Source organism: Leuciscus leuciscus (genome assembly GCF_965113295.1).
Source record: "Leuciscus leuciscus genome assembly, chromosome: 14".
Taxonomy (NCBI): Eukaryota; Metazoa; Chordata; class Actinopteri; order Cypriniformes; family Leuciscidae; genus Leuciscus; species Leuciscus leuciscus.
Genome location: NC_138738.1, coordinates 37291070 through 37315834, shown reverse-complemented (window position 1 = coordinate 37315834; position 24765 = coordinate 37291070). Strand labels below are relative to the sequence as shown.

Below are 24765 nucleotides of genomic sequence, written 5' to 3'. Positions count from 1 at the left end.
CCAGGGCGCTGCCCAAAATCCTTCATTCAAGTTCAAGTTGGTCTGTTCTCTGTTGCCACCTCGTGGATGTCTTCCAGATGTCTCGAATAGGTGATGACTGGAGCTGATCCACAAGTCGTGCATTAAATGAAAAAAAATAAAAAAAAATACTTTACATTAGGATGGAATGCTTTCATTTGTTTATTGCGTCCCTCCAAAACAACAACAATAAAAATGTGAGCTCGTCCTCATGATGAATCTGCCTTTCTTTCTCTCTCCCTCTCTCTCTCTCTCTCTCACTCACCGTTTTCTCACTCCCACGCTATTTTGACGTGTGTGTATATATTACTTGGAGAATTAAACTTCATGTGTCTGATGACTTGAGTCCATATAATAATCCTCAGAAAGTACCCGTGGATATTAACCCGTGGAAAAATACAGCTGAAGTGAATTTTGGAGATTCTCCTGTCGCCTTTGGAAGGATAAACACTGAATCAGGAATTTGGCGCTGGATGGATTTTTATTTTCTTGTGCACTCTTGTGGTTTTCTAATATCAAGTGTCTCACAGCCACATCACGCGCTGTGAAACATCCTCCACGTGCCATTTTTCTGGATTTTACTGTGACACCTGTGACTTCGCAAGGTAAGCGCTCACCTTCTGCGTTCTGATCTAAATGTAAGCCCTTTTTTCTTTTCTACAACATTGGGAAGATAACAATATGAGAAAGAAGAGCAGAAACTGAACTGTGCCTTTTGTATTCAGTTATAATAAATGCATGTATAGATTTAAACCAGTTTCTGCCAGTATTATGATCCTATGTTCATACTGGAACGCGTCTGGCAAAATAATGATCTAAAAACATGGTGTAATTTAACACATGAGCAGCGCAATGATTTTTTGCCCATATTTCACTAACTCCGACAGTGATTGATGCGCATAATTTGAGGATATTCAAAGATCATCTTAATTGAGAAATCAATAAGTCACTCTTTTTTCTATACATTCTCTCTCTTTCTTTTCTTTCTTTCTTATTTATTTATTTTTTGGCCGAGAGTCGTTTAAGCTTCTGACCTTCTGTAAAATCATCCGTAACAAAGAAACATTATTTATCATCGTCACCAACACTAATAATAGGTTCAGATGATTATTTCTGTCCAGACTTCGTCGCCTTTGTTATGCTGCGGTTGAAGTGAACAGATTCTTCGTTTTAAATGGTTCGATTTAAAGACCTCGTTACAGAGCCAATTAAGTCAGACTTCACGGTCTGCTGCGCGCTGGAGCTCACAGGGGCGTCTGGAGAACACTGCCATCCAAAATACCAACTTATATAGGTCGGACTATCTTCAGAACTTACCTAGCATTCTTTTCGTTATTTCTTAGGTGTGCTGTTTTTTGTGTGTGTTGTTTTCTCGTGCTGTAATGTGCGCTGTTCTGTCAGAGCGCATTTCTGAACATGACAGAACACTGAGCGCGCGCGCGTGGCGCAAGACAAATTATCCTGGTGACGCGGAGTGAATTACTGCCATTTCATAAGGAGAATTTGATGCGTGATATTGTGCTAGAAAAAACGCTTATTTTTATATAGCTATGTACTTTATATGAGATATTAGCCAGTCTTTTTTACATATAAGCAACTGTTATTTGTGCCATCACTTTGTTTCTCCTAATTTCTCCACATTTTCCGTGTGTAGTGTGTTTTTTTTCCCTTCAGTCTGAAAGCAGTGAGGTGTTTCTCCAGGACTGATGGCGTCTTCTGCACCTTCTTCCTCGGCTGGTGATATGGACCCAAACACGGCTAATTTACGACAACCTGCCACAAGTAGGTCTCTCTGGATAACGCGTTTTTCACTTGGCTTGTTTACTCCGTGGGGTGGCGATGTTCATCACTGCCCTGAAAAACACACCGCGCCGTGTGAGATGTCTATTAGCTGACAGCTTGAGAGACAAATTATTAATTATCTTTAGATAGATAGATAGATAGATAGATAGATAGATAGATAGATAGATAGATAGATAGATAGATAGATAGATAGATAGATAGATAGATAGATAGATAGATAGATAGATTACAGTCATGCCAGTAAAGCAATTTTGAATTGAATATTAAAACGAGAACCCCTGATTATCGTTTTATTACAAAAACGATTATTGTAATAAGATATTATAGTTTTAATTATATTTGATTATAGTTTTCGTCATAGAAATGTAAATTCTTCATTTGCAAGGGAGATCGATGTATATATATGTAATAATAATAATAACTATAATCTTATACCGTTATTTTAATTTAGCTATTTTTCTAGAGATAGTTTTAGTCTCAATTCTGCAGATTACAAATGAAAATAGCATGCAAATTGTATTCTTAATTTTACTCTCACATAAGAGCATCCTGCTTCTGCCTAATTGCATGTAATTATGATCCCGATCTTATAACAATAGCTCTGCATTTTGCCTCGTTTTATGGGAGCTTGAAGAACAGCAATCAGCCATCGTCTGCTCTCGACAGACCCACCTTAATAGCGCAATTACAAAAATTACCCGCCATCACGGTCCAATTCACATTTTCCTTTGTAAATATGCTGAAAATGCCCGAGTCAAAAATACATAAAAGAAACTGGTTTGATCTGATTTTATCAGGTTTAAGAAAGATGCAAAATAAATAAAAATGTCATGCTAAAAAAAAAATAATAATATAAGATGTAGTACCAATATATGTTTTTTATGTTAGCTATACATTTTGATATAAATTGTAAAAAGCATTGTGTGTTGTGCTGTTTTGTTGTGTGTGTGTGTGTGTGAGTGTGTGTGTGCGCGTGTTTTGCTATTATCTCCCTGCCAAGCTCTATCTCACGCTCACTGACCTGAGGGGCGCGCGCTGTCTCTGCCTCATCTGACAGCGCGCGCCTGGGGCAGATAGAGCTAGATCTGCCCTCAGACAAAACCCACCCCAGAGATTCATTCATTTCAAACTATTGATGATGATAATAATAATAATTCACCTTCGTTTCTTATATACACACTTGCACCATTTTGTTTATATAAATGATATTTGTCCTTGCTGAATAGTGTTGTTCGTGTTTGCTTACTGCTGTGAGTGTGTGTTCATTTTATTTCATTTTCATTGTATCAGCATCTGAACTTTATGGCTGCATCTGTCTGGTCACTTATGCTAGAGGTCATTCGTGTATTTTTTCGAGTGGTGTGTTTTCTCTCTCTCGGCTCACTGTGTGACGGCTGGCAAGTCAAACACAAGCGTTTCACTCAATTAATTCCGAGACCTCATTTCATGCCCGCTTATTTTAAACCGCCTCTTTGCCGGATGTGTGCCACCATCTATTAGCGGCCTGCCTCTCTGATAGCCTCTATTGATCGCTTGACGAAAATCAAGCCCTTTCAAAAAACCTGAAATTGAAAAGCCACACGTTCGGCAAAGACCCGAATCTGTTGCGCACATTCATTGTCTTCTGCGTCAATGCATGCTGACCCTTAATTTTGCGCTTTCTACAGCATCACCCATAGCATTAAGAATAGAATAAACTCTGGGATGTTGAACAGCTCTCCAAACGTCTCGTTTTAGCCGGCGACGCGTGGTACGGGGTTGCGCACGGATGCACGAGGAAACTGGGCATGAAGATCTGTGGTAAGTTACAGTGCCAACACTATCTCAGTCTTGAGGTCAGTCAAGGTGCCAAAGTGGAGGGCACCTTTATCCATGCTGGTGTTGCTCTGTTGACCCAGGTGTGAATACATATGCCCTAGATACGGAGCAAGAGACTGTCGTTGCGTGTTTCCATCACACTAAAGGTCAGCGAGCTGTTATTTACCCTGTAGGCGAGTGTGTGAACAGGGTCTTAGTCTTTTGTTCCCCCGTATCACCCCTTGTTCACTCGCATTCTTATTTTCTGGACACAAAAATAAATAAATAAATAAATAACTGACAAAGGAAGGAATAGAAATCAGCCCCGAGTTAGAGATTCATGCCAGGCACGATTTCTGTAGGTTGTTAGGCAAGAGAAGTGAAAAATAGCCCGTAGAGAGTGTGAATCATCAGTGTCTGGATGGAAATATTTTCTCACGGTCACTTAGACAGGTTTTCTTAACTGGATTTGAAACACTATATATCAGGAGAAAAAAGGGGCTGCCTGTGTTGCTCTCTATTAGTTTCCTGGTGGGTGGTGCTCTCTCTCTCTCTCTCTCTCTCTCTCTCTCTCTCTCTCTCTCTCTCTCTCTCTCTCTCTCTCTCTCTCTCTCTCTCTCTCGACTTGTCTTTCTCCGCCACACTGCTCTTTATAGCCTGCTAAAAGATGTGAAGAGGATTGGGTATTTTTAAGAGGATGACGTCTGGGAGGATGTGGCCATCCTGACTCCTGCTGAACTTTAAATCGTTTTACTCTTGTGTATCTCAAGGCCAGATCCTCTCCATTTAATTTAGCCTTATGTGCTTTTTGTTTTAAAAAATGAACATGTAATGAGAATTATGCCCTGATTATTGCAAAACCGCATGAATCGAAGTAGTAATATGTATTGCATGCTAAAACCTAAGGGGAAAAAACTGAATGATCATTCTGTCATTAAAATTGTTGATGTATAAACAATATCTGGAATTTACGCGCCCTGCATATTCTGCTGTCGTTTGAGCTCATATAATAAGCGTGTAAATAATTAGTCAAATTCTGATCTATCTATCTATCTATCTATCTATCTATCTATCTATATTTTTTGTTAATTTGTTTCTATATGATTTCATTTATGTTTTGTTTTATTTTGATTAAACTTTATTTTAAGGTGTCTTTGTTACACTGTAATTATATATTTAAGTACTGAGTAATATGTACTTACTATAGGGTTAGGTTAGGTTTAGTTTAGGGTTAGTTGCATGTAATTCTGCATAATTTATTGTTATTACTAACTACATGTAACATATGTGACAATGACAGTGTAAAACAAGAGAGAGAGCTCATGCAGAAATTGACCTGAATAGACTCATCTTAACGATTTAATGAAACGAAATGTATGCCTTATCCAGTGTGTAAACCATTGCTCAAATAAAATCATATGTTTTAATGAAAAGATTCAGCGTATATCAAACGTAAATAATTTGCTATTTTTATCTTAATTGCATGCGCAATAAACATGCTCGACGTGGTTGTGAAGACAAAAAAATCCTTAAGCATGAGAAAAAGAGAGAGATTTGGTCTTTAGCATGAGAGAAAACAGAAAAAAAATCCATTTGATAGCCGCAATGAAATCGTGTCGCCTATTGATGTTGAGCGCATCTCCAAAGATTCACGGCATCGAATAGTCATTAGCTCTTATCAGAACCGAGCCTGAATGAGAGAGATGGGCTGCAGGGTGGCAGAGGGGAGTATTAACGCAGGCCTGCGTTCTCTGATAATATTGTGCGATTGTCCAGCTCAAAATGAAAGAGATAAGACAACCGGGCCCTCGTGACCGAAAGACGGATGCTCTAAGGAAATATGCTGTTAAATATTGAAAAATATTCTTTAGAATCTTACTAGCCATCTGTGACCCATGTTTTACAATAGCTATACGCAGACCTCCATAAATAAAATCAGTCGAAATAATAAAGAATGCAAAATTGTGAACGAAAAACTGAATTTTGTGGGGAGGCATCTTGGTGTTTGACTCTCTTAAGTAGGTCTTTCTGCTTTGCCTAAACATGTTTGTTCACGTTCATGCTGGATGTTCCAATAAAACACCCTCGATGGATCTATTGAATGTGCCTGTCGGCAGTTAATGACGTGAGCATCTGGTCAGTCACGCGGAATCTGTGAAGGATGATAGAGCCAAACTCAATCGGGATTCAACAGGGTTTCATGATCCAAAAAAACAAAACACATATGTCCTCTGATGTCATGGCTACAGTAGCACCTCTGAACTGAACCTCAACCAATCCATAAATAGCGCTGTCCCACTAAAACCCCAGTCACTGGAATCACCCTTAGGTATAACTATCAGCGCGCAAACCTGCTGTTAGTTGCTGATGTTAAGCAACTGGTTAGAGATAGCCTACTACTTTTTCCTCCATAGCATCCATTACCAAGGCTGAGGATATGTTTTGCAATTCTCCCCCGTGTTGTAATGATGCAGGTTTCCTGCAGAAGAACAACAGTCTGGATGAGAAGAGTCGTATGGTGGGCGCCTTCAAGGAGAGCGCGAAGAACCAGCTGACGCGCGACAACAGCGAGCGCTACACGCGCGACGAGACGGACTTCTCCAACCTGTTCGCTCGAGGTGACCATCCTTTCCAGATTGATATGTGGCATTAAGAATGAGAAGGATGGTCCTTCTCATTCTTAATGCCACATTTCAATCTAACGCATTGTTGCTTCATTATAAAACCTAACAATTAGAAGATAGAGAAAAATAATTGAACGGTCGCATTGTATATATAAACTAAAATCATTATATATAATGTACAGTACCGGTCAAACGTTTTGAAACATTACCATTTGAATGTTTTTAAAAGAAGTCTCTGATGCTCATCAAGCCTGCATTTATTTGATAAAAAAAAAAAAAAAAACAGAAGAAAAAAAACAGTAATATTGTGAAATATTATTACAATTTAAAATAATGGTTTTCAATTTTAATATAGCCTACTTTCAAATATAATTTATTTCTGTGATGCAAAGCTGAATTTTCAGCATCATTACTCCAGTCTTCAGTGTCACATGATCCTTCAGAAATCATTCTAATATGATGATTTGATACCGATACATTATCAATGTTGGAGACAGTTGTGCTGCTTAATATATTTTTTTAGAACTTGTGATACTTTTTTAGGATTCTTTGATAAATAACAAGTTAAAAGAATATTTTGTAACAATATACACTACCGTTCAAAAGTTTGGGGTCAGTAATTGTTTTGATGAATACTTTTATTCAGCATGGATATGTTTAATTGATAAAAATATATAATTAAAGCTTAAATATTTATATATATATAAAAAAAAATATATATATAAGCTATATTTATATATAGAAAATATATATATTTTAATTTTGAATAAATGTTCAAAAATAGAAAAAAAAACACAGATTGAAAAAATTATAATAATTAAGCATCACAACTGTTTCCAACATTGATAATAACTATCAAATAGTATCAAATAAGCATACTATAATAATTTCTGAAGGATCATGAGAGTAATGATGATGAAAATTCAGCTTTGATCACAGAAATAAATTATATTTTAAAGTATATCAAAATAGAAAACCATAATTTTAAATTATAATAATATTTCACAATATTAATTTTCTGTATTTTCTTGTTAAATTAAATGCAGGCTTGATGGGCATAAGAGTCTTCTTTGATTCCGTGCAAGTACAAAGAGTTCACATGATTGACTAGTGACCTAGAAATGTTAGATGAAAAAATCCCAGTGTAATTTTCAGTGTGGGTTCAGACTTTTCACCGCTTCAACTCCACTAAAATTTCAATTGTATAAATGAAAACACTTCTTATCTTTACATGTTGCCTCTATTCTAGATCTACTGCCTGCTAAAAATGGCGAGGAACCCACGATCCAGTTTCTTCTCGAAGTGGTGGAGATCCTCACCAATTATGTTCGCAAGACCTTTGACAGATCCACCAAAGTGCTGGACTTCCATCACCCTCACCAGCTCCTGGAGGGAATGGAGGGCTTCAACCTGGAGCTGTCGGATCAACCAGAGTCGCTGGAGCAGATCCTGGTGGACTGCAGAGACACGCTCAAGTATGGAGTGAGAACAGGTACAGGCCAGTGTCAGCCGTCCTCACAAATACATAACATTAGTTTATCTTGAAGACTGGAGTAATGATGCTGAAAATTCAGCTTCGCATCACAGGAATAAATTACATTTTACAATAATTTCAAATGTAAAACAATTATTTTAAATGTTAATAATATTGCACAATATTACTGTTTTTTACTGTATTATTGATCAAATAAATGTATCCAAGCATAAGAGATTTTTTTAAAAAACATAAAAAACTCTTGAACAGGAGTGTATAGTTGACATGTAGAAAGTATTTTTGATCTGGTTGATTAATGTTATGATATTGAAGAGTATTTACTTTAAATCTTTCCTGTAAATTCTCTTCTCAGGTCATCCTAGATTTTTCAACCAGCTTTCATCTGGACTGGACATCATTGGTCTCGCTGGAGAATGGCTCACCTCTACTGCCAACACTAACATGTGAGTTATTCAAATCAGCCTGATCACCTCTCCTGTCCTCCTGTCCTCCCTTCTCCTCTCCTCCTGTCCTCCCTTCTCCTCTCCTGTCCTCCTGTCCACCCTTCTCCTCTCCTCCTGTCCTCCCTTCTCCTCTCCTCCTGTCCTCCCTTCTCCTCTCCTCCTGTCCTCCCTTCTCCTCTCCTCCTGTCCTCCCTTCTCCTCTCCTCTCCTCCTGTCCTACCTTTTCCTCTCCTCCTGTCCTCCCTTCTCCTCTCCTCCTGTCCTCCCTTCATCTCTTCTCCCCTCCTGTCCTACCTTCTCCTCTCCTCCTGTCCTCCCTTCTCCTCTCCTCCTGTCCTCCCTTCTCCTCTCCTCCTGTCCTCCCTTCTCCTCTCCTCCTGTCCTCCCTTCTCCTCTCCTCTCCTCCTGTTCTACCTTCTCCTCTCCTCCTGTCCTCCCTTCTCCTCTCCTCCTGTCCTCCCTTCTCCTCTCCTCCTGTCCTCCCTTCTCCTCTCCTCTCCTCCTGTCCTACCTTCTCCTCTCCTCCTGTCCTCCCTTCTCCTCTCCTCCTGTCCTCCCTTCTCCTCTCCTCCTGTCCTCCCTTCTCCTCTCCTCCTGTCCTCCTGTCCTCCCTTCTCCTCTCCTCCTGTCCTCCCTTCTCCTCTCCTCCTGTCCTCCTGTCCTCCCTTCTCCTCTCCTCTCCTCTCCTCCTGTCCTCCCTTCTCCTCGCCTCCTGTCCTCCTGTCCTCCCTTCTCCTTCTCCTCTCCTCCTGTCCTCCCTTCTCCTCTCCTGTCCTCCTGTCCTCCCTTCTCCTCTCCTCCTGTCCTCCCTTCTCCTCTCCTCCTGTCCTCCCTTCTCCTCTCCTCTCCTCCTGTCCTACCTTTTCCTCTCCTCCTGTCCTCCCTTCTCCTCTCCTCCTGTCCTCCCTTCTCCTCTCCTCTCCTCCTGTCCTACCTTCTCCTCTCCTCATGTCCTCCCTTCTCCTCTCCTCCTGTCCTCCCTTCTCCTCTCCTCCTGTCCTCCCTTCTCCTCTCCTCTCCTCCTGTCCTACCTTCTCCTCTCCTCCTGTCCTCCCTTCTCCTCTCCTCCTGTCCTCCCTTCTCCTCTCCTCCTGTCCTCCCTTCTCCTCTCCTCTTGTCCTCCCTTCTCCTCTCCTCCTGTCCTCCCTTCTCCTCTCCTCCTGTCCTCCTGTCCTCCCTTCTCCTCTCCTCCTGTCCTCCCTTCTCCTCTCCTCCTGTCCTCCTGTCCTCCCTTCTCCTCTCCTCTTGTCCTCCCTTCTCCTCTCCTCCTGTCATCCCTTCTCCTCTCCTCCTGTCCTCCTGTCCTCCCTTCTCCTCTCCTCTCCTCCTGTCCTCCTGTCCTCCCTTCTCCTCGCCTCCTGTCCTCCTGTCCTCCCTTCTACTCTCCTCTCCTCTCCTCCTGTCCTCCCTTCTCCTCTCCTCTTGTCCTCCCTTCTCCTCTCCTCCTGTCCTCCTGTCCTCCCTTCTCCTCTCCTCTCCTCCTGTCCTCCCTTCTCCTCGCCTCCTGTCCTCCCTTCTCCTCTCCTCTCCTCCTGTCCTCCCTTCTCCTCTCCTCTCCTCCTGTCCTCCCTTCTCCTCTCCTCTTGTCCTCCCTTCTCCTCTCCTCTCCTCCTGTCCACCTGTCCACCTGTCCTCCCTTCTCCTCTCCTCTCCTCCTGTCCTCCCTTCTCCTCTCCTCTTGTCCTCCCTTTTCCCCTCTTCTCTTCTCCTCCCTTCTCCTCTCCTTTCCTCTCCTCATCTCTTCTCTTCTCCTCTCCTTTCCTCTCTTCTCCTGTTATCTCCTCCTCTCCTCTCCTCTCCTCTCCTCTTCTCTTCTCCTCTCTTCTCCTCTCTTCTCCTCCTCTCTTCTCTTCTCCTCCCTTCTACTCTCCTTTCCTCTCTACCTCCCTTCTCTTCTCCTCTCCTCTCTTCTCCTGTTCTCTCCTCTCCTCCTCTCTTCTCTCCTCCTCTCTTCTCCTCTCTCCTCCTGTCCTCCCTTCTCTTCTCCTTTCCTCTCCTTCTCGCTTCTCTTCTCCTCGCTTCTCTTCTCCTCTCTTATCCTGTCCTCTCTATTCCTCTCCGCTCCTCTCTTCTCCTGTCCTCTCTTTTCCTCTCCTCCTCTCCTCCTCTCTCCTCCTGTCCTCCCTTCTCTTCTCTTTTCCTCTCCTCTCTTCTCCTCTTCTCTCCTCTCATCCTCTCTTCTCCTCTCTTCTCTTCTCCTCTCCTCTCATCCTCTCTTCTCCTCTCTCCTCCTCTACTCTCTTTTCATCTCTTCTCTTCTCTTCTCTTCTCTTCTCTTCTCTTCTCTTCTTCTCTCCTCTCCTCTCCTCTCCTCTCCTCTCATCTTCTCCTCTCCTCTCCTCTCTTCTCTTCTTCTCTCTTTTCTCACTTCTCCTCTCCTTTCATCCTCTCTTCTCCTCTCCTCTCCTCTCCTCTTCTCCTGTCCTGTCCTCTCCTCTCCTCTCCTCTTCTCCTGTCCTCTCCTCTTCTCCTCTCCTCTCCTCTCCTCTCCTCTCCTCTCCTCTCCTCTCCTCTCCTCTCCTGTCCTGTCCTGTCCTGTCCTGTCCTGTCCTGTCCTGTCCTGTCCTCTCCTCTCCTCCTCTCTTCTCTTCTCCTCTCCTCTCCTCTCCTCTCCTCTCCTCTCCTCTCCTCTCCTCTCCTCTCCTCTTCTCCTGTCCTCTCCTCTCCTCTTCTCCTGTCCTCTCTTCTCCTCTCCTCTCCTCTCCTCCTCTCCTCTCCTCTCCTCTCCTCTCCTCTCCTCTCCTCTCCTCTCCTCTCCTCTCTTCTTCTGTCCTCTCCCCTCAGTGGATACGTGTTGTTTGTGATACACATGTAAGTGTTTCCATTGCTCTGAGGTTATGTAAAGGGTTTGTTTGAACGCTATGGCTAGAGGCGCTGTCTTTGTCAACTCTGCATCGAGTGATGTCTCTGATTGCTGTAACCACCCGGTGCCCTCCAGGCGTGTGAGATTGCATATTGATCAGCACATAGAGTTACACATTTGGCCGCTGCGCTACATGATATAAAGAGCAAATTGACTTGAGCTGTTTTATTGGACATTTCTGTCTGATGAGTTGCTCATGCGAAGTGCAAAGGTGATTAGGAAAGAAACGATAGTATAGATTGCTCTGACACATAGATTTTTTTTTTTTCTTTTTTAAGTTGCAGAAAACACATAGAGCGCTGGCTGCAATGATGATTTATTTTTGTTGGTCAACCCGGAAGTTAGCATCACACTCGACAAACTCTGTGACCAACAAAAGTTTATGATTCCATCATGATAACCTTTACAACTTTTATGAATTTTGACGAACGAACTACATCACGGCCACATGACTTCAACATCACCACCATTAAGCATCCAACAGCTCTTTCAGCACTTATTTAAAAGCATTTTCCCTGAAAGTTTGAGTTAGAACAGTTTGCAGGAGCATGATTATAAATACAACAAGGCTGTGAAAGCGACTAGTGAGTAGATGAGTTTGCCTGTTCGGCTGATGGTGTTTAATGTCCCCGACAACCTCTAAAGTCCCATTGAGACACTTGACAGCAACCACCTTTTTCAAAACAAGTAAAACTTTAACAAATCACAAGTGGAGTATTACTGATGTATAGAATAAAACGTGTAAATACCATGAGCTTGTGTTCACCACAAACCGTATTTCAGACATTTAACAAAAATCCCATTGACATTGGGACGATGGAAGCAGAAGTGCACACCCAAATTATTACCACTGATAAAAAAAACAAGGATTTGTGCAACTAGACTTAGATATAGCCACTTCATCAGGTGAAAATGAGCCCTTTATCCCATTTATAAAGCTGATGGGTTTTTTTCATGAAGCTTATGACTGAGCCTGTGCAGCACTGAAGAGTCTTACAACACTAAAGCACAGAATGGACTTGTACCAAATCTATTTAACAGCCCATTGATTGTGTGTGACTGTGGGCTGGTAGGAAGTGTGTGCCAGCTGGGACCAGCCAGTCGGAGAGCGTGTGTGTCCCTGCGGGCTGAACAGTCTGGCCATCGCATTTCACTCCCAGAGGCCATTTTGATCTCAGAGGACCGAGCACTTCATTACAGCTGTCTTTCTTAATATAAACAGAGAGCTTCTTATAATAGAAGTCACTTACGATGAGAAAGGCCTTGTTAAATAGCCATTACTATGAACAATGGGTTTTTGCAATAGGGAATTACTTTGATTAATATCCTCTTAAGCTAATTCATGCCACATACGAAGAGGAAGAGAGAAAAGAGCAGAGCTGAAAACATTAAAGAACTTATAGGGTCTGTTTCAATAAAGTGAGCTGCCTATAGCAGTATTTTAGGGCATCATAGATACTCCTCTGACATAAAATCTGTTTATTTTGCCCTATATCCCATTTTGGACTAAATCTAAAGCAGTAGAACATGTAATGCTGCCATGAACCTCAGAGTCGGAAACGTATAATGGAAGTAGCCTAAACAAAATAAAATAATTTTACTGCGAATAAACCCAAATAACTATCTGAATTCAAAATTGTGAAAATGATTCATTTCTATGCACTTTTTTATCCATGGTATCACAACTAAATGTTTTTGCATGAAGCAAACTGATTAACTTTACATCATTTTTAACGGAAGAGCGGGTTTGGCCATTTGTAACTTAAATGTGCGATTCACTTCCAGCATCAACATAACAAACTATTTTATATACAACATAATAGAACGTTAACATTTTCTCATCTTCCTAAAAATGCATAAAATAACACTTTATTTTAGCATTTACTCTTCCTATCCGGCCCCGTGCAATGGGAAATGAAAATGCTGTTTTCCATATTTGATCGAGTTATTGTTCTTTCAACATGAAAACAGTTTAACATGATGCAACCGTGTGTGAATGAGAAACCTGATACAATAGAGTTCAAACAAAATTAATTATTTAAATAAAGTGAACGCCATCAATAAATCATTTTTTGAGTATATTTTACCTGACCAAGTCCTATATGCTGCTTTATATTGCAAACTGGCATTTGATATATAATATTATTTTAATTTATTATCATAATCATAAACACTTTTACTATTAACTGCACTTTGTTATTCTTATAGTTATTTACAGCGGCTCGTGAATCGTATGTCTATGAATAAGGTGGATAGACTTGCTTCTCATTTATTATCTATATTATAGATCAGATGTTTCAGTTTGACATGCCCCTTATGACATCACAACTTGGCAACTGGTAGAATTCCGAGTTTCCCACTTGTAAATATGACATTGCTCAGTCATTAATCTGCTTAGAACTCGGAATTCCAATATTTCCAACTCCACTTGAAGGGCACATAACAAAGGCATTCCCAGAGAGATAAGCTCAGTGAAAAAAACATTTAATATGCCTGACAAAGCAACAACTTTACCCAATTTTACCCAATATTTGTGTTTACAATTTTGCTTTTTTGCATGAATAACACTATTTGTTTGACTGACTACATCCATATGAACCCAATCCTAATATGAACACCATATCTGAATTCATTATTCACATTATTTCTTATGAAGTAGACACCAAGGCAGCTCACTATAGTCTGTAGTGTTTTCTTTGTGACATTTGCTTTATGCTATTTTTAACAGTATGAATAAAAACATTCACAAGTGCTGCTGACATTTGAGAAGTCAAGAGGTGATCGATGGTGTTGGGTGGTTTCCTGTATAAAACCTTGAATTTTGCCCTTTCTTCATATCTTATTCCTGTTAAAGCATGGATATGATGTTAAAAACCACTATATTTGTATTCAATGGTAGATGGAGTCATGACAGTGCTTTTACATGAAGTACTAATGGCAGAGGTGTGTTAGTTCACTAGATGAGAGTGTGGGAGTCTCTCTGTTGATTAGTTCTTTTTCAGCCGCTCAGAATCTCGGGATAAACATTTCTCCTTCTCTCCCACATTATGCCGTCTTGTAGCTCGAGGGATAAAGCTGTTGTGTTCGCCTCCCACTGCTCTCTGCCCCATTTTGAAGGATTTCACCTGCAATGTTTTAGAATGTTTCATTTCTGCACTGCTGAGATTGTCGCTTCAGCTGCTGCCACACACACACACACACACACACACACACACACACACACACACACACACACACACACACACACACACACACACACACACACACACACACACACACACACACACACACACACACACACACACACACACACACACACACACACACACAAAGGGCTTTGTGAGAAGAAGAGTGAATGGACAGGCTGCAAATGCTGCTTCTTCTGTCATTATTCACCGTGGCTAATTTAGACCCATTATTTCTCATCAGCGGTGACACACACTGACCGGCAGCTAATGGACTGACACACACACACACACACACACACACACACACACGCACGCACGCACGCACACACACAAAGAATTATCCATACACCCTCAAAATAGCTTCACATAAAAGACAAAAAATAGGTTTTTACATTAAATTTGAGTGGTGTTTTGGCAGGTTTCTTGGGATTTCAACGAGCTTGTGTGGTGTTGCTAGGGTGTTGCTAAAAGCCCTTTTGTCTTTATGATAAACGATTCTCAGTGGTTAATGCCGATATTGATATCTAGAGACCAATATAGGCAAATATAATGCTGATATATTCAGTGCATAATACAGAAAATGAGATGCTGAATTAAGAATTAAAACACTTTACACAATTACTCAAAAATCACTTTTCAATTAAATGTATTATCCATTAATAAGACAATCACAACAAAAATGATGGATCATCTCTTGTTCTTTTGATCAGCATATTGTGCTTATAGTGAGCATGTGATTATGACTTTGTGTTATGCAAATGTAGGCTATATGACACAATTTCATAATATACAGTGCAATGGTAAAAGGTCCCGATATACAATGTGCCACCACAATATTCAGACAGGTATTCAATTTCCGGTTGGTTTCTCCTCCTTTGTACATGAAAATGCAATTTGTCAAATCCAACAAGTGTAAGATCTGCGGGAAAATACATTGTTCTATTTAAATGACATTATGACAGCCGGAATCATGTTTTAGCTGCATGTTATTGATGATTCTCGGTTATTTTTACTGTCTTAAATCTTTGTTCCTTTTGTGACGGAGCTGAACAATGAGTCTGCCCGGGGCTGTTCCCTGTCCTACTTGTGTTCATCACACTTTCGTCCCTCTCTTCTCTGAATGAGATGGATTTGTGCGGGAGTGTGTTCTTATCAGGCGCGCGCAGCCGTCCCCTCATTTACACGCTGTCTGTCCCCCGTCAGACTGAAGTTACTCCTGCATTTAGACGGACAGATAGCCATCAGAATACTGACTCCCTTCATTAAAACACCCTGAAATGAGCCCTTATCTAGTCTATCACAGCCGTCTTTTAATTAGCGATATTCAAAGCAGCCGAGAGGGACAGAATGTTCCTCCGTGGGAACAGTGTGTAATGTCTGCAGGGACTGTGAATCTCTGAAGTAGCTGTTGCCTGATTTTGACGATTTGGAGAAGCAGAACATAAGTAGCTATGAATGTCATAAATATAAATCTCAAACGAACCTCATAACCAAGTCAAATTTCATTAAAAATAAATAAATAAAATAAAAACACCACACAGTAATAAGCTTGTTTCAGTAAACTCTGACGAAATTATTTTTCTCGCAATTGCGAGTTTGTAGCCTCGTAATTCTGACTTTATAAATCGCAATTGTGAGTCAAATCATGCAATTCTGAGAAAAAAAGTGAGAAATGTGGGATAAAAATTCGCAATTAGGCTAATTTTTTTATTATTATTATTCTGTGGCGGAAACAAGCTTCCATATTTAAGCTTATCGAGTTATCGTAACCATGATCGTAACTCCATATAGCTATCAATCAGCATAAGCATTCTTGGAAAGCCAATCAGAATCGAGTTCCGAAACTAACTCACCAATCAAAAACCACCAATTAAAATAATGTGAATTTGATTTATTTGTTTTTTAAGTGTAATTTAATTTTATTATTTATAATTTCTTTACACTGTGATTTGGTTGTTAAACTAAGCAAAAATATGTTTCTACTTGTGATTAAAAATACTAAATATGAATCTCAAACGAATCTCATATTGACCAAATTTCATTGTGTGTTTGTGTGTTCAGGTTCACATATGAGATCGCGCCCGTGTTTGTTCTGATGGAGCAGCTGACCCTAAAGAAGATGAGAGAGATGATTGGCTGGCCGAACGGGGATGGCGATGGACTCTTCTCACCAGGTAAATAATCAGTCGAAATTATCCGTAACAAACAAAATGATTTAATATTACAATTACAAACGTATGATGTTCACCCAAAAACATATAATAAAACAATGACCATAGATTATGCATAAAAATAGGTAACGATGATATTTCATGTTGGCTTAATTCCTTTGACACATTTAATTGAACACAGCTGTGAGTGGTGCTGAAATACACTGAATGCTCATCTGTTCACAGGTGGTGCCATCTCAAACATGTACAGTGTGATGGTCGCACGGTATAAGTATTTCCCAGAAGTCAAAACCAAAGGCATGTCAGCAGCACCACGACTCGTGCTCTTCACATCTGAACATGTAAGTGCACACAGCAGTTAAACAGAGGATTTGTCTCCCTCTGGGGGTCATATATTTATTTTTGTCGTGTAAGTGTGAATGATTACATTAATTGTATTCTATCTATACTATTTTGGTCATTTTGGTTGACTGGGAACACTTGCTTATTTTTTTGCAGAGTCATTACTCAATCAAAAAGGCTGGAGCTGTACTGGGATTTGGCAAAGAAAACGTCATTCTCCTGAAGACAGATGAGAGGTATCATGACAGTACAGTTCTGTGTCAGTTATATAAGAATAAAAAGCTCAAAACTATATTATATATGTATGTGTGTGCACTTGGACTTTTATAGTCCCTCCCACTTATACCTAATTGGCTGTCTTGTTTAGGGGGCGTGTCATACCTGCTGACTTAGAGGCCAAGATCATTGATGCTAAACAGAAGGTGTGTAAATGCACACACTACACTGCTCTGTTCTGTGCTCTTGAGACAAGTGAGTGAGCGTATTTAACCTCTGTTCCTGAAGAGTTCAGTGGATCAATACCGCGACAGGTATCCTCAAGCTGACGGATGATTTGACCTTCTTGTGCTTCTGTTAATGAAGTGGCACTCTGCTGTTAGGGCATTATCTTTAGGCCATGCACTATCAACAGTGAATGTGATTTTAAATGTTTATTTTAGGGTTACGTGCCACTGTTTGTGAATGCGACGGCTGGTACCACAGTATATGGAGCATTCGATCCCATCAATGACATTGCCGACATCTGTGAGAAGTACGACCTGTGGTTGCACGTGGATGTAAGTTTGACTCAAACGCATGCATTTTCAATCAGTGCTTTCAGGAGTAGCTGAAATGGTAACTAAATACATGAATATATCACTGAATAAATGAATGAATAAATGTCCAGGGCGCATGGGGCGGAGGACTGTTGATGTCCAGGAAACACCGTCACAAGCTAAGCGGCATTGAGAGGTATGTAAAAACCACAGGTGATGATGAGGTGCTAAAGTGACTGTATATCACAGGTAAGGTGCAGTGTGAGCTGAAACCCCACTCGTTTGTTTGTTTCAGGGCAAACTCTGTCACATGGAACCCTCATAAGATGATGGGTGTACCGTTGCAATGTTCAGCCATCCTGGTTAGAGACAAGGTGAGACTTGGACATAAACAGACATATACACTATTGTAAAAAAAAAAAAAAAAAAACGGTCTTTTTTTAACTGTCTTTTCATCAAAAAATCCTGAAAAAATGTAAATGAAGCAGCACAGCTGTTTTCAACATTGATAATAATCAGAAATGTTTCCTGAGCATCAAATCATCATATTAGAATGATTTCTGAAGGATCATGTGACACTGAAGACTGGAGTAATGATGCTGAAAATTCAGCTTTGATCACAGAAATAAATTACAGTTACATATATTCACACAGTTCTTTTAAATTGTAATAATATTTCAAAAGAACTACTGTAATAAGATCAAATAAGCAGAAGAGACTTCATTCAAAAGCATTAAACAATCTTACCAACTCCAAACCTCTGAACAGTAGTGAACATGTACAAGCAGGGCCTAAAATTAACTTTTTTCTGCACCTGACTTAAGAAAATGTACCGGCCATAAATATTTTTTATAAATATATATATTTATATATTTTATATTTACATAAATATATTTTAACAAGTGAAAATTCACAATTCTCTATTGCAATTTCGATACTACAGCTAAAACTACTAGCTTAACTAATATAAATTTAAAGCAAACAGTCAGTAAAAAAATAAGAACAAATAATCAAATTACAAGCAAAAGGACAAATAAATACAATATAACAAAGAATCAAATTAAATAAACAGAGCTTTTCAGGTCTGACAGTAGTTTTCAGGTAGGCTACACAAATGTACTAAAAGTTTGCAAATGTAAAACAACATTGCATAGTCTTCACTGTATAAATTAAACATCCGTATTAATCCTTATTAAAGTTACAAAAGCTATTTAGTCAAGAGCAGTGAGTGATTTCTTCTTTGTCCTTTGTTGTTTGACTAACATTAAAAACACAGACAGCATCAGGAATATTAGGCTGCTGTCACTTTAAGAGCGAATGCACAGATCTAATATACTGATACTAAAACACATGCGTTTACTTTCTCAACTGTTTACATTCACTTACGACATAACTGACTGTGTTTACTAGGATACTTGCTATTTATTTTACATCATTTTGTGTGAATTTGTCTGCTCCAGTGCAAGAAGACATGAAAGAGAGCTTAGCTTAGTGTTTGTGCGCGTGCTTCAGATGGGTTCGCAAACACAACTTTCCACATAGAGCGAGAAACGAAATGTATCCCTTTTGCATCTTCTTGCGCTTGAATATTTAAATTGTCTAGGCTTAAACTTTTGTGACAATGCAGCGCTGTCCCGAGCGTTGTTCAAGTTTGTTCAAGTTCATGCATTGTTAGAATTCATAAAAATTTTACTGGCCAACCGGCGAGTGACACCGTTTCATATACTCGTCATCAACGCCGATTTTTACTTGCATGGCGCTTGTCGAGTGTTCATTTCAGGCCCTGTGTACAAGTCTAAACAAAAATCTTGGCAATGCAGTTACACACCTAACTCATGTGGATACACTCATCTGCTAAATGAATGCATGTAGATCAAGTTTCACATCTGAGAGGGACTTGAATACGCTGTGCTTCTGTTTCAGGGCATTCTGCAGGGCTGCAACTCCATGTGTGCCGGATACCTCTTCCAACCAGACAAACAGTACGACGTGAACTACGACACCGGAGACAAGGCCATCCAGTGTGGCAGACATGTAGACATCTTCAAATTCTGGCTCATGTGGAAGGCCAAGGTGAGTCACAGCAGCCGCTATTATGTCAAGTCAAATTTATTTGCATAGCGATTTTCACAATGTATATTGTTTTGAAAGAACTTTAAAGAAAATCATGTTTCAGTGTTTATAGTATCTTCATGTCTTAGTCACATTCAGCAGATTAGAGCTGAGTATAGTTTACATTTCTCCACGATACAAGCAATCAAGCAGTTGAGATCAACGCATGCGGATAAAGTTGGACACATCCAACCTTATATAAAGAGCTGGGCAATAGTATAGTTGCATTTTGTGACAAAATAAAAAATCAGGTTTTTGATGTATGCAGTTGTTTTACATGAGTGTACTGTGTGTACGATATATATATATATATATATATATATATATCCCTCTGATGGTCTTCGTTTAGCAGTCACAGTGGGGGCCTTCCCGGTCATAAATGACCGGACACCTAAAAATGAAACTTCCTCCATCCCAGTAAAAACCAATGCAATTTATTTTTGTTCTATAATATTTATTCTTTTTAATTTAGAATTTTGAGACAATTTGATTGAACTTATTAATATTTATGCAATATTTATAGTCCATTTTTTGCCATTGGAAATAATGTTGTTGTTTTTTGTTTTGTTTTTTAATAAAAAAAATTCTATGCAGTATTTTCGGGTAAAATAGAGACTAGGCTTTCAGAAAAAATAAAAAAAAATAAAAAATTAATCAATTTATTAAACATAAAATTAAATAAAACATGTTATTGCATGGGTTTACCACTAGATGCCTGTATAGCTCTAAATGGAGATGTTTGTGAATTCTAGTTGTTTTTGGACCAAATTACTTACTTTTAAGATGTGGATTTAATGTATTTTTGTAGAAATTCTCAAATAATACTTTTTGCCAAGGTTTATAACATTTTATTAATTATTATTTTAATAATTGTAATAATTATTATATTAATTATATATACATATATTAATTATAATTATTAATTATGTTATATTTTTCACTCTTGATGTTTTAGAGCTTCACCCCTTCATAGCTGAGCACTTTTTTTCTGCATCGTGGCTGATTTGTAGAGAATTTTTGTGTTTTTGTCAATTTCCCATTCATTTCCTATGGGGGTAATTTTGACCGAAGACCAAAATCATGACTAATTTTTGTACGACCACTTAGCATGCTCGGATCATGAACTCAATTTTTTTGTGTGTTCACATACCTAATGCCAGAAAAGTCACCAAGTTTCGTAACATTCTGATGAAGCTGTGATTTTTAAAAATTCAAAACATATTTTTGTAATCTGAATTTATTGGTGTGTATGTGTATAAACGTGTGTTTGTATGTGTGTGTGTGTGGGTGGGTGTGAATTTTTTGCACTCTTGATGTTGTAGAGTGTCACCCATTTACTACAGTGTACTTTTTTTTAGAATCGTGTCCGATTTGTAGATTGTACAGACAAAAATTCAGAGAATTTTTGTGTTTTTGTAAATTTCCCATTCATTTCCTATGGGTCGGTCATTTTTGACCGAAGACCACGAGTGTGACTATTTTTTTTACGACCACTTAGCATGCTCGGATCATGACCTCAATTTTTTTTTGTATTCACATACCTAATCCCAGAAAAGTCACCAAGTATCATAACCTTCCGATGAAGCTGTGATTTTTAGAAATTCAAAACAGAAAATTATTCGATCAGAAATGACCGAGGACCATCAGAGGGATATATATATATATATATGAAGAGTTCAGATGCAAAAGCCTCTAAATGCCATCTGAAATTTTCTTATAGAATGATCATTTTTATCAAGCTCGTATATCAATTCAATAATTTCACTTAAATGGCAATGAAGATTACCTATTAATTGTCATTTAAGTTAAATTACTGAACTTAAATACACAAGCTTGATAAAAATGATCATTCTATAAGAATTTCAGATGGCATTTAGAGGCTTTTGCATCTGAACTCTTGATTATTCAACTTTATATATAGACCTATGCGATTATACAGTTACGTTTTATGATGATGTAAACATTCGAAGAGTTTGGATTTGCTATATAGTATATATTGCTGTACCATGCAATACTGTATATATGTGAATTTTTTATATATATAATATCTATCCCACTTTATTTAGAGAGAGGTACATGTTTGCGACAACACAAACTGAGATTTGTAATATAGTATATTTTGCTTTACATAAGTATTAATTAACTATAGTTATTACTATAGGGTTACAGTTAGGGTTTGGTTTGGGTTAGTTGTAATTATGCTTAATTTACTGTTATTGCAATAGTTAAGTACATGTATTAACATGTAGCTCAGTAACCTTAAAATTAAGTGTTATCTCAACTTTTAATATACAGACAGTTATGTGGCTCAAGTATTTTGTCGAGAAAAACACTTTTATTGTGCCTGGTGAATTTTATCCATGCAGGGCACAATTGGGTTTGAGCAGCACATTGACAGATGCCTGGAGCTTTCTGAATATCTCTACAATAAAATCAAGAACCGTGAGGGATATGAAATGGTCTTTGAGGGCCAGGTTTGTATCTGGAACACACATATTTATAGATTGAAAGAACTGCTTACCTAACACTGGATGTAATGGCTTTTGTTATTGCTTTTATTTTGCTTTCTACAGCCCCAGCACACAAATGTTTGCTTCTGGTATATTCCACCAAGCTTGCGTGGCATGCCACACGGAGACGAACGACGGGAGAAGCTACACAGGGTACTTCATCATCTCATATAACTACCAAATCAAGAGTAACAAGAGTAACATGTGTCGTAATTACCCTGTTTTCCCCTGCAGGTGGCGCCGAAGATCAAGGCATTGATGATGGAGTGCGGTACAACCATGGTAGGATACCAACCACAGGGAGACAAAGTCAACTTCTTCCGAATGGTGGTCTCCAATCATGCCGTCACAATGTCAGACATCGATTTCCTGATCGACGAGATCGAGAGGCTGGGTCATGACGTGTAGGAGCAGGGAACTGCAGCTCTGTGTGTAATAGAGGCTCAGGCACTCGACGGGACAGTCGTGCGCTCTACACATTTAATGGCTATGTTTCGACGTCGTGTTGTGGTCCAATATGTTCTGTCCTTCTTCTCAATGTCTGTAGATCTTTCACTTACAGATTGCATAGCCTGTTTAACATGGAGGCTTGTTTCCGCCTTGGAGTAAAAAGAAAAAGAAAATTTTTATCTCACAATTCAGATTTTTTTTTTTTGCAGTTGTTAGTTTATATTTCAGAATCCGGACTTTATAACTCACAAAAGATATATTCTGAGAAAAAAAAGTCAGAATTGAGAGGTATTATAAAAATTTGGAATTGTGAGAAATAAAGTTGCAATTGCGAGGAAAACATCATAATTGTAAGAAAAAAAGTGTTTATATCACAATTCTGACTTTTTTTTTGTTGCAGTTGTTAGTTTATATTTCAGAATCCAGACTTTATAACTCACAAAAGTTATATTCTGAAAAAAAAAAGTCAGAATTGAGTTATTTAAAAAAGTTGGAATTGAGAGATATAAACTTGCAATTGCGAGAAAAACATCATAATTGTAAAAAAAAAAAAAAAAATTATAATTGCGAGTTTATATCACAATTTTGACATTATTTCTCGCAATTTTCGAGTTTATAACATGCAATTCTGACTTTTTTCCCAGAATTTTGAGATATAAACTCAAAATGACAAATAAAACTTATAATTGGGAGAAAAAAAATTCAGAATTATGAAAAGCTCACAATTACAAATAAAACTCACAATTGCGAGCAAAAAGTCAGAATTGTGAGATATAGCCTAAACTTGCAATTACGAGAGAAAAAGTCAGAATTGCGAGAAAAAAGTTGCGATTAAGTTTATATCTCACAATTCTGACTTTTTTCCTTGCAATTCTGAGTTTATATCTCACACTTTGAGGAAAAAGAAGTCAGAATTGAGAGTTATAAAAATGTGGAATCGCAAAAAATAAAGTCAGAATTGTGAGATATAAAATTAGCACTTTTTTTTTTTTTTTTTTTGCAATTACCTTTATTGTTTTATTCCATGGCGGAAGCAAGCTTTTCCCTAGTATAACTACACGGTCACCTTACAGCACAGTTTAAGTCCACTGGGATCATGTGTAACAGCCGGTGCTTCGGGTTTGTAAATACAAGATAAAGACGAGCAAAGGCGCACCACCCTTTTAATGAAGCTCGAAGCCCTTTCTGTGTAGTAGTGGGGTCTGTGTGTGTGAACCAGTGGTTGATCTGTATTTTAGTGTTGTGTTTCTAGAACTTACCTTGTTAGTAGGTCATGTAAAGTGGTTAATCAACACCTTTGTGAGGTGAAACATATTCAAGAATTTTCCGTTTGAAATTATATAAAAATAGATAAACAAAGACCTTTATTTATATTGTGAGCCGAGCAGTGTTTAAAGGTTCAGTATTTCTCCCATTTGTAATGGTTCTTCATTTGTACTTTAAGACAATATATATATATATATATAATCAATAAAGTTTAGGTTCATGTTTAATAGTCCTGTAGTGTACTTGTGAGCCAAAGACAGAACTAGTGCCATACATTTTACAATATACTCGATATTCTTTGAAATAAGCAAGCATATAAATTATAGTATGAATCTATAGACATTTATATACAGTAAATATGAATATATTGTATATGTTTATTGTTGTTCAGGCCCTTGACTCTGTGCAATCAGTGTGTTAGTGTTATAATGTTATTGTGTGTATCTTTGACTGAATGTTACAAGCAATCCTATCAATTATCTGAAGGTTAGTAACCAGATGTTTAATGCTGATTATTGATATTCAACTCAGGCGATTATAGCATCATATAAATATATATAAAGAGAAGAAACCACAAAAGAAAACAATAAAGCAAAAAGCACAAACTTAGAAGGAAGGATGGAAATGATGTCCTCAAGATGCTGGAAGATTGTGTTAATAATATAAATATTTATTAAAGGTTTATTGATATTTCACTGCTGTATTAAGATTCAACTGTTGTCTTTGGAACATGTGAAAGATGACTATTTAATGTTCAATGTTTTTGACAAATGCACAATAATCTTTTTCCTCTATTGCAGTAAATTGTTGAACTTGTTGACTGTAAATGTTGAATGTGAGGCGGGCGATCTGGTCTCCTCAGTAAGGCTGGCACTTTAAAATGCAATCACTATATGTAAACTGTTATTAACACAATAAAAGCTATTAA

General features: G+C 38.6%; 1 protein-coding gene across 2 annotated transcripts; it reads left to right on the top strand.

Annotated features, from left to right (window-relative positions):
- Positions 1-284: 284 nt before the first annotated feature.
- On the top strand, positions 285-24765 carry gad1b (glutamate decarboxylase 1b). 2 transcript variants are annotated; one of them, XM_082136158.1, is made up of 17 exons: positions 288-623; positions 1673-1800; positions 3559-3621; positions 6093-6236; positions 7492-7734; positions 8090-8180; positions 16293-16405; positions 16628-16743; positions 16901-16980; positions 17112-17166; positions 17404-17520; positions 17631-17695; positions 17795-17873; positions 19423-19572; positions 21978-22085; positions 22185-22274; positions 22356-24765. In XM_082136158.1, the coding sequence occupies exons 2-17, from the start codon at positions 1725-1727 to the stop codon at positions 22527-22529; spliced, it is 1764 nt and encodes a 587-aa protein (XP_081992284.1). In that variant the 5' UTR covers positions 288-623; positions 1673-1724; the 3' UTR covers positions 22530-24765. The 2 variants fall into 2 exon arrangements, with proteins under 2 accessions (XP_081992285.1, XP_081992284.1); XM_082136159.1 differs by lacking the exon at positions 3559-3621 and having other exon boundaries at positions 285-623.